General features: G+C 43.0%; 1 protein-coding gene across 1 annotated transcript in view; it reads left to right on the forward strand.

The window, feature by feature from the left end:
• The first annotated feature begins 127 nt into the window (after positions 1 to 127).
• Positions 128 to 12,556, forward strand: part of DBF4B (DBF4 zinc finger B) — a 31,111-nt gene continuing 18,682 nt past the window's right edge. The window contains 4 exon segments of the mRNA XM_046674550.1: positions 128 to 289; positions 583 to 645; positions 8,821 to 8,901; positions 10,709 to 10,863. Coding sequence (XP_046530506.1) covers positions 612 to 645; positions 8,821 to 8,901; positions 10,709 to 10,863 — 270 coding nt within the window. The 5' untranslated portion in view covers positions 128 to 289; positions 583 to 611.

Raw genomic sequence — 12,556 nt, forward strand, 5'->3', positions numbered from 1 at the left:
AGGCGGAGCGGAAAACCGAGGGGAAGGGGAGGATTTGCTGAGCTAATATTGTCCTCCCAGGGCCACCGTAGGGCAAGTCTCGAAGGGATCACGTTGCCACAGGGGTGGAGCTCGCAGGAAATTTAAACTGAAGCCGCGGCTGAGGGTGCCTAGAGAATGAGTTTATAGTTGCCGGGGGACGGCGGCACTCGAGAGTCTTGGAAGAGCTCCCGCAGTCCGCGAGTGTAACACGGCGGCTTTGAAGGAGGCCGAGAAAGAGCCGATAATTTGAGGAGGGAGCCGGGCAAGGGTACGGGTGCCGGGAAGGAGAAGACGGGCTGAGGAGGCAGGCGGAAGGGTCGGAAGAGCTGCGGCGACGATGCGGGTCGGAAGGGGCCACAGGCATGGAGGGGACAGAGGTCTAAAGGAGGTGGAGGGACTGAGGGGACAGGAGCCTGGAGGGAGGCGCGCGAGTTGGGATGGACTGGGGTCTCGCGGAGCCGCCCTGCGGGTCGTGCGGGGTGTGGGAGGCGGGGGATGGCGTAGTGGAAGGTCGCAGACTAGTGAAGGTGATTCGGCTGCTGTTTTGTGCTCTTTTCGCAGGCGACGAGTGCTTGGAGCCGGAGAGTTCAATGGCTGAGAGGAGGCTTCGGGCTCCGGACCTAGGTAGGTACCAGGTCCAACCTGGGATGCAAACTCAAAGTGGCAGCTCTTGCCCCAGAGTCTCTTGGGAGGAGAAGGCCGGGAAGTGTTAGTCTTATTGGGGTTTTCGGATTACTTAGTGGTTGTGTGTGTGTGTTGAGGAATGTCATGGATTGTTTAGGAATTCACGATAAAGGTCAAACGAGCTTTCAGTTTGATAATTGTGAACAAGGTAGCAGACAGATAGGAGTCAGAGTAGAGTAACTAAACCCATATTCATGGTTATTTTCACCATAAAATTCTTGAGTTTGTTGATAAATTTCCCCCCCCCCCCCCCCCATTGAGTCAGGTGTTTTAGCACACGTTCTCTTCCCTCAGTCCTCCCCTCCCCTCTCTTAGTGTCGTCTGGTTTTAGTTCTGGACTGTTAGCATAGGCGTTTGGTCGTTGCCTTTTGAACAGTGATGCGCTTTACTCAGTTATTTACACTTCCTTCTCATGTCTTGTTGCTTTCTTCTGGATCTATTTCTCTTTTTGCTGGAGAACTTTCTCCAAGAGTGTTTTCAAAAGGAGTCTTTATGTGATAAACTTTCTGAGGCTTGTATGCCTGGGAATAACTTTATTTCACCCTTGTATTAAAATTCTTGAGTCAAAGTTTTTTTCTTTCAACACATCGAAAAATTACAGTAGTTTCTTCTTGCAATAAGTAGTTGCTGCTGGGAACTGATGTTAATCTGATTCTTATTCCTTTGTAAGTGTTGTGCTTTTGTCTTTAGAAGATTTTATTTTCTTTATATTTGTTTTAAAAGTTCACTATAATATGGCTATGTGTCAGTTTTAGAGGGTTTTTATTTTCCTTTTTATTAGTTTTATGGTGACATACTTTAAAAGGCGAAGGTCTGTCACACACACACACACACACACACAGAAGCTTGAGTAGGAGTTGCTCCTCCTTTCATACCTCCTGACCCCACTCCCTAGGGTACAAGCATTTATGCTCTTTAGCTATTTCTTCTAGTATTTACCTTCTGATTTCTAAATAGCATCTCCTACTGCTTTTGTTGTTTCCAATTTTATCTATTGACTTTCTAATATGGAAAATAAGGATTTGTTTCTGTCCCCTCACTCCTCTCCACCACACGCAAACATAGACACGTTTCCCTCCTCTCCTCTCATCCTCCCAGTGTATATGTAATAATCTTTGTTTAGTTATTTTTGTATTTACATTATTATGATTATGTAAAAGTTATTCACAACGGAGCCATATAGTAAACTATGAAGTATGCTTTGTTTTTTGTGTATGGATCACTAATTCATGTCCAAAGTCTTTACTAGAAGTGTAAACCTTCTCTCAATACTTTCAAGCTCGTCAGAGAAACTATCAGTTTCTTCTTTGTCTGAGAGACCCCCCTCTGAGAGCATTGTCGTAGTACTCCACTCTGGTCCAGTTATGCACGAGGCCTGTTGCACCAATTTCGTCCTAGGATCTCCCTTCATCATTCTGTGGAATTCCCTTTGCCTCTTTCCTGTGTAGGATTCCCTACCTTCTAAATTCCATATTTTCTTCTCTCTTTGTTTACTTCCTCATTTTGGTAAAGTACATCTTTTGATTCTTTGAAATATGCCAAAGGTGTTCGTAGCTGGGATTACTTTTTACATTGATTTCTCTGTTTGGTGGTGGTAGTGGGTTCTTAGACCACATAAGTAGTATGAATTTGAATTCCAAACTCTTAGGAGGCCTGTGGTTATGAATTCTCAGTGAAGACTGTCCTTTCATGCAGAGCCTAAGTTAAGGTAGACAATATTCCTTTTTGTCTCTTCTGGTCGATGGATTATTTTCTGGTGTACCTTTTCTCCTCAATCATGCAGGAGTTCTCAATTCTAACTCCCCACTTTAGGCTGGCACAGACCTTATCTCCTGTACCCATCTGGCTCTTCAGTCCCAAGCCCTTTGCCTTTAAGCCCACACGCATCCTCAGGGCGGTCAGCATTCGCGTTCACCACTATGGTTTTCAGTTTTCCCATCATTTTGAGCACTTGTGTTGTTCTCTTATTTGTTTTGTGGACTTAGCAATTAGATGAGATTTCTGTTTATATTTTAGCTGGTATTTTTAGAAATTTTGTTTTAGGGGGGCTTTTAGATTATCTGGTCTCCAATATTGCCTGAAATGAAGCCACAATCCTCTTTCTCCTCAGTGTCCTGAAATTTCATGACAGTGCCCTGATGTGGGACTTTTTTCATTTGTGGAGCTGGCACTTGGTGGAAACTTTCAATCTAGAAATTCATTTTCTTTAGTTCTGGAGGTTGTTAGCATTACTTCTGTAATATTCAACCCCTCCATCTTCTCTCTTTTCTGTTTCTAAAACTTTTTTTTTTAAGATTTTATTTTTCCTTTTTCTCCCCAAAGCCCCCCGGTACATAGTTGTATATTTTTAGTTGTGGGTCCTTCCAGTTGTGCTATGTGGGACGCTGCCTCAACATGGCCTGATGAGCGGTGCCATGTCCGCGCCCAGGATTCCAACCAGCGAAACCCTGTGCCGCCGCAGTGGAGCGCACGAACTTAACCACTCAGCCACGGGGCTAGCCCCAGAAACTTTTTATTTTTCAGATACTGGATCTCATGGACCCATCTTTTGGGCATCTTGTCTTTCCCACCTTCCATCGATTTGTCTTTTGTTCTGTTCTATGGAAAGTTTCTTCAGCTTAATCTCTAATCCTGTATTGAATTTATTTCTGTAACATGTTTAAAATTTCCAAGAGCCTTTTCTTCTCCATATATTTCTTTTTTTTTTAAATAGTCTCCTGTGTGTTTAATGGATGGAATGTATTCCTTTATCTCTCTGAGGATATTAATGGTATTGTTTTTGTTTGGTTTTAGTTTTCTTCTGCTTCCTGCATTGTCTCTAGTTCCTCTAAATTCTTTCTTCTATGTGTTAGCCTAATTTCTTTTAAGAAGCTTTCTTTACGTGTCTGATGATCTTTACGCATTTCTATTTAAGAGGGAAGCAATAAAATGCTAACTGGAAGTTCATGAGAGGGGAGTTGTCAGCTGGTAGATATCATTGTAGGTAGTCAGGCTGGACCCTGGCAGTTTGGGGCATGTCTTAGTCAGCTCAGGCTGCTATCACAAACTGCTGTAGGCTGGGGGCTTAAACAACAGGTGTTTATTTCTCCTAGTACTGGAGACTGGCGCTGGCAGATTGGGTTACTGGTGAGGGCCCTCTTCCTGCCTTGCAGTTGACTGCCATCTCACTGTGTGTTCACGTGACCTCTTCTTTGTGCATGTATGGAGAGAGAGCGCTCTGCTCTCTCTTCCTCTTCTTGTAAGGACACTAATCCCGTTATGGAGACTTTCACCTCATGATCTGTTCTGAACCTAATTACCTTCCAAAGGCTACATCTCCTAATACCATCACATTGGGGGTTAGGCTTCAACATAGGAATGTGGGGAGGCACAAATATTCAGTCCATAACAGAGGGGGATCCCAAATGTTGCTAATTTGTATGTTTTTGTCTTGGGCCCGTCAGTTCCCTAGAGAGGATTCCTCCAATCCCCTGTCTGAGAGTCTAAGTGTGGTTGTCAGCATTCTGGGGGCTAAGTGGGGGAAGAGGTCTTCAGGTCTCACTGTGCAGTGTACAGACATTCTCTTGATCTTCTGTGTCTTTATTGGGGCTTTATCTGTGCTCTCACCTGTGCTCATTGTTCCTCTAGTTTGGAGTTTTTTGGTCTCAGCACTGTTGACATTTTGGGCCAGATTCTTTGTTGTAGGGGGTTGTCCTGTGCTTTGTAAGATGTTTAGCAGCATTCCTGGCCTCTACCCACTAGATGCCAGTAGCACCCCCCAATCCCAGTTGTCACAACCAAAAATATTTCCAAACATTGCCAGATTTCCCTGGGGCAAAATCTCCCCAGTTAAGAACCACTGCTCTAGTTTCTGCTGGGGTGGGAAAGAGTTCTGGGAGTCTCACTGTCCCTTTTAAAGGCGTTCGGATAATCCTCTTTCATCCCGCTGTTTCATTCTAGTATTCTGCTACATCTGGTTTCTCCACTTTCAGGGCCTTTCAGCTCCAGCTTGCTTCCTGTTGGCTTCAGATTCAGCTTTCTCTGGTCTCTTGTCGGTTTTTCACTCATCCACCTGCTTTCCAGGTCCCAAAATTTTATGGCATCTCTTACCTGTTGTCGTCTTCTTGCCAATGTCTTTGTCCATTTTTATTCTTTCTGTGTCATTTTAGTGGGATTTGAGAGAGAATAAAAGTTCTTGTATTCATCCTCCACATTTATTCGGAAGCTTGGACCATTATTTCCTCAAATATTTTCTTCTCTCCATCGTTTGTTTTCTTTCCCTTTGCAGTTCCTCTGATGTTGTTGGTACTTCTGTCCCTATCCTCTGCATTTCTTAGTTTCTCTGTTGTCCATTTCTTTGTCTTGTCTTGATACCTTCTGGAAGAGTTCCTTGACCTGATCTGCCAGCTCACACTATGTTGTGATATTCAACTCGTCTATTGAGGGTTTTTTTTTCCTTTTTATTCTTCATTTTTAAATAATTTCAGGCTTAGGAAAACATTTCAAAAGTAGTCAAGGGGTTCTTGTATACTCTTTACAGCTCTCCCAAATATTAACATATTATGTAACCATAGTACAATTAGAAAAATCAGGAAATTAGTATTGATAAAAAATATTAACTACTCTACAGATCTTACTCAGATTTTACTAGCTGTCCTCCGATGTCCTTTTTCTGGTTTAAGATCCAATCCAGAATCACACATTGCTTTTAGTTGACGTGTCTCCTTAGTCTCTTCCTATTTGGGAGGAGGTGTTCATTTTTCTTTGTTGTGCATGACCTTGATACTTTTGAAGGACAGAATGTCCCTCACTTTGAGTTTGTTTGCTATGTCCCCATGGTTGAATTCAGGTTGTGCATTTTTGACACAGAAGTGATGTGACCTTCACAGTATGTGGTGTCAGGAGGCACATGGTGAGAATGAGGCCATTGGTCACATTAACTTTGATCACTTGATTAAAGTGGTGTCTATCAAGTTTCTCCACTATAAAATTACTGTTTTACCTTTTGTAATTAATAAGTATCTTATGGGGAGACATCCTGAGACTATGCACATATTGAAGTTTAAAAGAAAAATTTTTAACAGCAGTTTTATTGAGATTTAATTCATGTACCACACAATTCATCCATATAAAGTGGTTTTTATTAGATTCACAGAGTTGTGCAACCATCATTGCAATCAATTTTAGAACTTTGATCATCCCAAAAAAGAACCATACCAATTGACAGTCACTTCCAATATTCCCCTAAGCCCCCAAGCTTTAGATAACCACTAATCAATTTTCTGTCTATAGATTGCCTATTCTGAACATTTCATATCATTGAAATCATACAATATGTAGTCTTTTGTGACTGGTTTCTTTCACTTAGCATCATGTTTTCACAGTTCATCTATGTTTTAGCATGTATTAGTACGTCATGCCTGTTTGGTATTGAATAATATTCCATTGTATGGATGTACCACATTTTATTTAGCCATTCATCAGTTGGTGGACTATGAGTTTTCACTTCTGGGCTATTATGAATAATATTGCTATGAACATTTGTTTACAAATTATTCATGTGAACATATGTTTTCCTTCTTTCTTCCCTTTTTTTTTTAGCTGAGGAAGATTCACACTGAGCTAACATCTGTGCCACTCTTCCTCTATTTTGTATGTGGGTCATCGCCACAGCATGGCCACAGACGAGTGGTGTAGGTCCGCACTGGGAACCGAACTTGGGCTGCCAAAGCAGAGCATGCCTACTACTAGGCCGTGGGCAGCCCCTGCTTTCATTTCTCGAGTGTATACCTAGGAGTATAATTACTTGGTCATATGGTAACTCTATGGTTAACCTTTTGAGGAACTGGCAGACTGCTTTCCAATGTGACTGCACCATTTTACGTTCTGACCAGCCAAGTATGAGGGTTCCAGTTTCTCTACATCCTTACCAAGACTTCTTTTTTATTATAGCTATCTTGGTGTGAATTAGTATCTCTTTTTGTTTTTGTTTTTGTTTTTGTTTTGAGGAAGATTAACCCTGAGCTAACTACTGCCAATCCTCCTCTTTTTGCTGAGGAAGACTGGCCCTGAGCCAACGTCCGTGCCCATCTTCCTCTACTTTATATATGGGATGCCTACCACAGCATGGCTTTTTGCCAAGTGGTGCCATGTCCGCACCCAGGATCTGAGCCGGTGAACCCCGGGCCGCTGAGAAACAGAACATGCAAGCTTCACCTCTGTACCACCGGGCCAGCCCCTCTTTGTGGTTTTGATTTGCATTTTCCTGATGGCTACTGATTTTGTGCATCTTTTCATGTGCTTATTAGCCATTTGTATATCTTCTCTGGAGAAATGTCTATTCATTGCTCATTTTTAAATTGGATTATTTATCTTTTTATTATTTGAGGTTTTCTAAACTGTTATATTTTTAACGTCCATTATCTCCAGTTGATTCTTTTCTTTACCTACTGTTTCTGTTTTATGTTTCTAGTATCCTCCCTTGCCTGTTTGAGGATAAAATTCTCTTTCTGTCTTGTCCATTACTTATGACAAACAGACCACCTATACCAGAGAAAGCATCTTTTATAGTGCTTACTTTGCTCAGTTGCCTCCTGTTTTCTTATAAGCTAATGTTCCCTTGACACTGTTAGCCACTCTGATTGGTACTGTGTTCCTGGAAGGAAGATGCAAAAGCTTAGGCCCTATTTTGTGCCTCTCTATTGAGTTTAGGGGCTAGGGGTTGGATAGAAGAGGAAAATCGACCCAAGGTGGAGGGCCCCTTCTTCCATTGTGGTCTCAGTCACTCCCCATTTGCAGCAACATTCTGTGTGCCCCTCCAGGACACACACATTGCTTTGTACTGTAATTCTGTGTTGCTTAACAACAGGGATACATTCTGAGATAGCACCATTAGGTGATTTCGTCATTGTGTGAACATGATAGAGTATATTTAGACAAATCTAGATGGTACAGCCTACTACACAGCTAGGCTACGTGGTACTAATCTTATGGGACTGCCATTGTATGTGTGGTCCATCATTGAGCAAAATGTCATGTGGCACACGACTGTGTTCATTTTCAAGAGCTGTCTCCTTGAATTATAATTACCTAACTCGCCAAATGGATAGAGGGTAGGAAGAGAGGCCCAGCCAGCTCACTGTCCCCTTCACCCCATGTTGTCTTTCTCACACACACGTGCATATTCACCCCAAGCCAGGCTCCAGCCCTGCCCTACTGTTACCCTGCTGCTTCTGGTTGGTGCTCGGCTGCCTCCCTGATGCTGGCAACAGGCAGGTAGTGACCCACTCAGCACAACTAGAAGGCGTTCTCCAATCTATCAGCCACCTGCGAGTCCTGGCATTCTGCCGCTCTAGGCTTGCTGTTCACGCAGCCCCCCAGTGTCCGGTTCTGGCATCCATCTAAGTCCTTCTTTCTTCAGTGGCTTCCCTAGGTTTAGGTTCTGTGGAGAGTCAGCAGGCCTTGTGTGTTTATTATCTTGTTTAGAAGTAAAAGTCAAAAAGGCTAATTCTGCAAAAGCCTTCCATACAGATATTGAACCATTAAGTTGTACATCTGAAACTAATTTTGTATGTCAATTATTCCTCAATAAGAAAAAAAAGCCTTCTAGAGAAGTTGGCATGGGAAGGGATCCAAAATGGCTACAATTATAATAATGCCCAGGGCTACCATTCAGCGGGTACTCCTGGTATGGTTATACCAGATGTTTCTGGCCAGTTTCCCTTCTGCGTGGTTGGTGCCTGTTAGGTATTTGAATATCCGCAATACCATTATCTGACACAATTTACAGTATTTTATTTACTCCATATGGACTGCCGATGTGGGCGGGTATTTATTTTCACTGTTTCAGAAGTGAGGAAATAGATTCAGAGATACTGAGTGAGACCGTTTTTCGCCCAGGGTTGCACAGCTAGTAAGAGGTAGAGGCAGGAGTCACAACAAAGGTCTTTTCTGTGAAACGCCAAGCCAACTTTCCAGTATTTTCTATCTCTGTACCCCGGACTCTCAGGAAGAGGGAGGTTTATGGGACCAGAAGGTAGGTGCTGGAGGGTCAGGTGCCAGCTGAGGGAGAAAGAGCAGGCTCTGGTGTAGGCACTGGGCAATGAGAGTGATGCGTAAGACACATCTCTTCCCCAGATAGTTCCCAGTCTGATGGGGAGGCCAGAGGTTCACGCCGAGAGAGTAAACAAGAATATGAAGCTGAAAATAGGAGAGACAGTAAGTACCATGGAGCCCAGTAAGAAGATCATGTCTCGTCAGAGCCAGCAGGCCTGCCTGTGGAGGCCCAGCTGAAGGTCTGACTGGGCCGTAGGGCGGAGAGAGGCAGGGATTCGTGGAGTCAAGGCGTTTCAGATAATTTTTAGAATACCTGGTCCAAACCCCTCATTTAAAGTCCAACAATTTTCTAACTTTATTTTGGTGTTGGCTATTCTGGATCAGTTTTTTCAAGTATGTGACCTGCTCTTTCAGTATCTTAGTTTTAAATACGTTTTTTTATTTCAGGAAAGTTTTCTTAAATTATAGATTTTAGTATTCTGGGGTTTTTAATTTGTTTTAGTTTTTATCTTCAGGGACTGTTATTATCTGTATATTACAACTTCTTTGCTTATCTTCAGTATCTGTCACTTTCTCATGAATCCTTTTTATCACTTCAAGTTTTGTTTTTTTTTTTTGAGGAAGATTAGCCCTGAGCTATCTGCTGCCAATCCTCCTCTTTTTTCTGAGGAAGACTGGCCCTGAGCTAACATCCATGCCCATCTTCCTCTATTTTATATGTAGGACGCCTGCCACAGCATGGCGTGCCAAGTGGTGCCATGTCTGCACCTGGGATCCGAACCAGCGAACCCCAGCCCACCGAATCGGAGTGTGCGAACTTAACCGCTGCGCCACCGGGCCGGCCCCTCTCTTCAAGTTTTAACATTTTAATATGAAAATTTTCAAACCTACTACAAAGTCGAAAGACTTTTACAGTGAGCACTCATAGACATGCCACTTAGGTTGTATCGTGACAGTTTAGTGTACTTGCTTTGTCACATATCCATCCATCTTATTTTTGACATGCTTCAGGTAATTTGTACACATTAGTACCTTTCCCTCTAAATAGTTCAGCATGCATTTCATTGACTAGAATTCCATATTTGTTTATAGTTTTTTCCTTTTGATGGAAAATTTATATACAATGAAACACACAATTCTTAAGGGTACATTCGTTGAGGATTTCTTTTAGCTTTACTGAAGTATAATTTGTAAACTGTAAAATTCATTTGTTCTAAGTATACACTTTCAATGGTTTCCGGTTAATTTACAAAGTTGTGCAACTAACACAACAATCTAATTTTAGAATATTTTCTCCACCCCAGAAAGAACCTCATGTCCATTTGCAGTCACTCCTCGTTCCTGCCCACAACCCTAAGCAGTCTAATTTCTGTCTCTTTGTATTTTCCTTTTCTGAACATTTCATATAAATGCAGTCATACAGTATGTGGTCTTTTGTGTCTGGCTTTTCTCAATATCTTTTTGAGATTCATTCTTGTTGTAGCATGTATAAGTAGTTGATTCCTATTTATTGTCAAATAGTGGTCCATTGCATGGGTGTACCACATGTTATTTACCATTTTATTTACATTTGAATTGTTTCCACTTTTTGGCTAAAATGAATAACACTGCTGTGAACATTCTTGCGCAGGTTTTTACCTGGACATATGTTTTCATTTCTTCTGGGTATATGCCAAGGAGTGGAATTGCTGGGTCTTGTTTTACTGTATATTTAACGTTTTGAGAAACTGCCAAACTGTTTTCTAAAGTGGCTGCACCGTTTTGCATTCCCACCATTGATGTATGAGGGTTCCGGTTTCTCCACATCTGAACTTCATGGGGGTGGAACACTAGTCTCCCAGCCGTCTTTGTGTGCCCACAGCCTAGCCGGGCGCAGCACGCAGAGGCTGTCGGTGAAGGTTGCTTGACTTGCAGGATTCTCTCTTTGCTCAGACTTCTCACTTTATTCCTCTTTCTTGTTGTTTTCTAGGGGCTCAGCTAGGAGTTTCTAGTTGTCTGGGAAAATGCCGGAAGAGCTCAACAGATGCTTGGAGGCCACCGTTTTCTGGAAAGTCGTTTTACTTGGATCTGCCTGCTGGCAAGAATCTCCAGTTTTTGACGGGGGCCATCCAGCAGCTGGGTGGGGTGTGTAACCTGCTTCTCTCCTGTGATAACCATGTCCCTTTGTGAGGTTAGGGCAGGAGCTGGAGAGGGTTATATTCATGACTGCTGGGTATTTTCAGTGGTATCACTACATTTTCCAAAGCGACTTTAAGTATAAACCATTTTTAAAAAATAAATGTTTTTCCTAATTAGAAAAATAATATCTGTTCATTTTAGAAATTTTGGAGAACATGGAACCATCATTTTGATGTATTTATTTTCTTCTGGATTCTTTTCTCTTCCTTCCTCCGTCTCTTCCTCCCTCTCCTTCCTTTCCCTTCTCTTCCCTTCCCTCTCTCCCTCTCTTCCTCTCTCTTTTATGGCTTTATTGAGATGTAATTCTCATACCATACAGTTCACCCAAAGTGTACAATTCAACAGTTCTTAGTATATTCACAGAGATGTGCAAGTTGTGTGATTACACAGTCAGTATTAGAACCTTCCCATCACCCCAAAAAAGAAACTCCTCATGAGTCTGGGCCCGTGGCCGAGTGGTTGGGTTCACGTGCTCTGCTTCAGTGCCCCAGGGTTTTGCTGATTCCTGGGCGCGGACATGGCACTGCTTGTCAGGCCATGCTGAGACAGCATCACGCATAGCACAGCCAGAGGGACCTGCAGCTAGACTATGCAGCTATGTACTGGGGGGCTTTGGGGAGGAGGAGAAGAAGAAGAAGAAGAAGCAGGGGGAGGAGGAGGAGGAAAAACAAAGATTGGCAACAGATGTTAGCTCAGGCGCCCATCTTTTTTTTTTTCCCTCCCCAAAGCCCCCCAGTATATAGTTATATATTCTAGTTGTAGGTCTTTTTTTATTTTTTTAAAGATTTTCTTTTTCCTTTTTCTCCCCAAAGCCCCCCAGTACATAGTTGTATATTTTTAGTTGTGGATGCTTCTAGTTGTGGCATGTGGGACGCCACCTCAGCATGGCTTGAGGAGCATGCTATGTTTGTGGCCAGGATCCAAATCGGCGAAACCCTGGGCCGCCAAAGCAGAGCACGCGAACTTAACCACTCAGCCATGGGGCCAGCCCCTCTAGGTCTTTCTGGTTGTGCTATGTGGGACACTGCCTCTGCATGGCCTGACAAGTGGTGCCACATCCGCGCCCAGGATCCAAATCAGTGAAACCCGAGGCCACCGAAGCAGAGCATGCGAACTTAACCACTTGGCCATGGGGCTGGCCCCTCAGGTGCCAACCTTAAAAAAAAAAGAAACCTCCACCCATTATCAGTTACTCCCCATTTCCCCTCAACACCCCAACCCTGGGTAACCACTCATCTACTTCTGTCTCTATTCTGTAGTTTTTTGTTTTTGTTTTTTGGTGAGGAAGCTTGGCCCTGAGCTAACATTTGTTGCTAATCTTCCTCTTTTTTTTTCTCTCCCCAAAGCCCCACTACATAGTTGTATATCCTAGTTGTAGGTCCTTCTAGTTCTTCTGTGTGGGATGCTGCCTCAGGATGGCAGGACGAAGGGTGTATAGGTCCCCGCCCATGATCCAAACCTGTGAACCCTGGGCTGCTGAAGCAAAGTGTGTGAACCCAACCACTATGCCACCAGGCTGGCCCTGCCTTTTTTTTTAATGGTTATTTTCTATGATCATGAAGACATTTTTGATTACCAACTTCTTGCCCATAGCCTTAAAGCATTAGCACTTTCCTTTCATTATTGCCCCTCATATGCA

This window comes from Equus quagga, chromosome 11, assembly GCF_021613505.1.
Source record: "Equus quagga isolate Etosha38 chromosome 11, UCLA_HA_Equagga_1.0, whole genome shotgun sequence".
Lineage (NCBI taxonomy): Eukaryota > Metazoa > Chordata > Mammalia > Perissodactyla > Equidae > Equus > Equus quagga.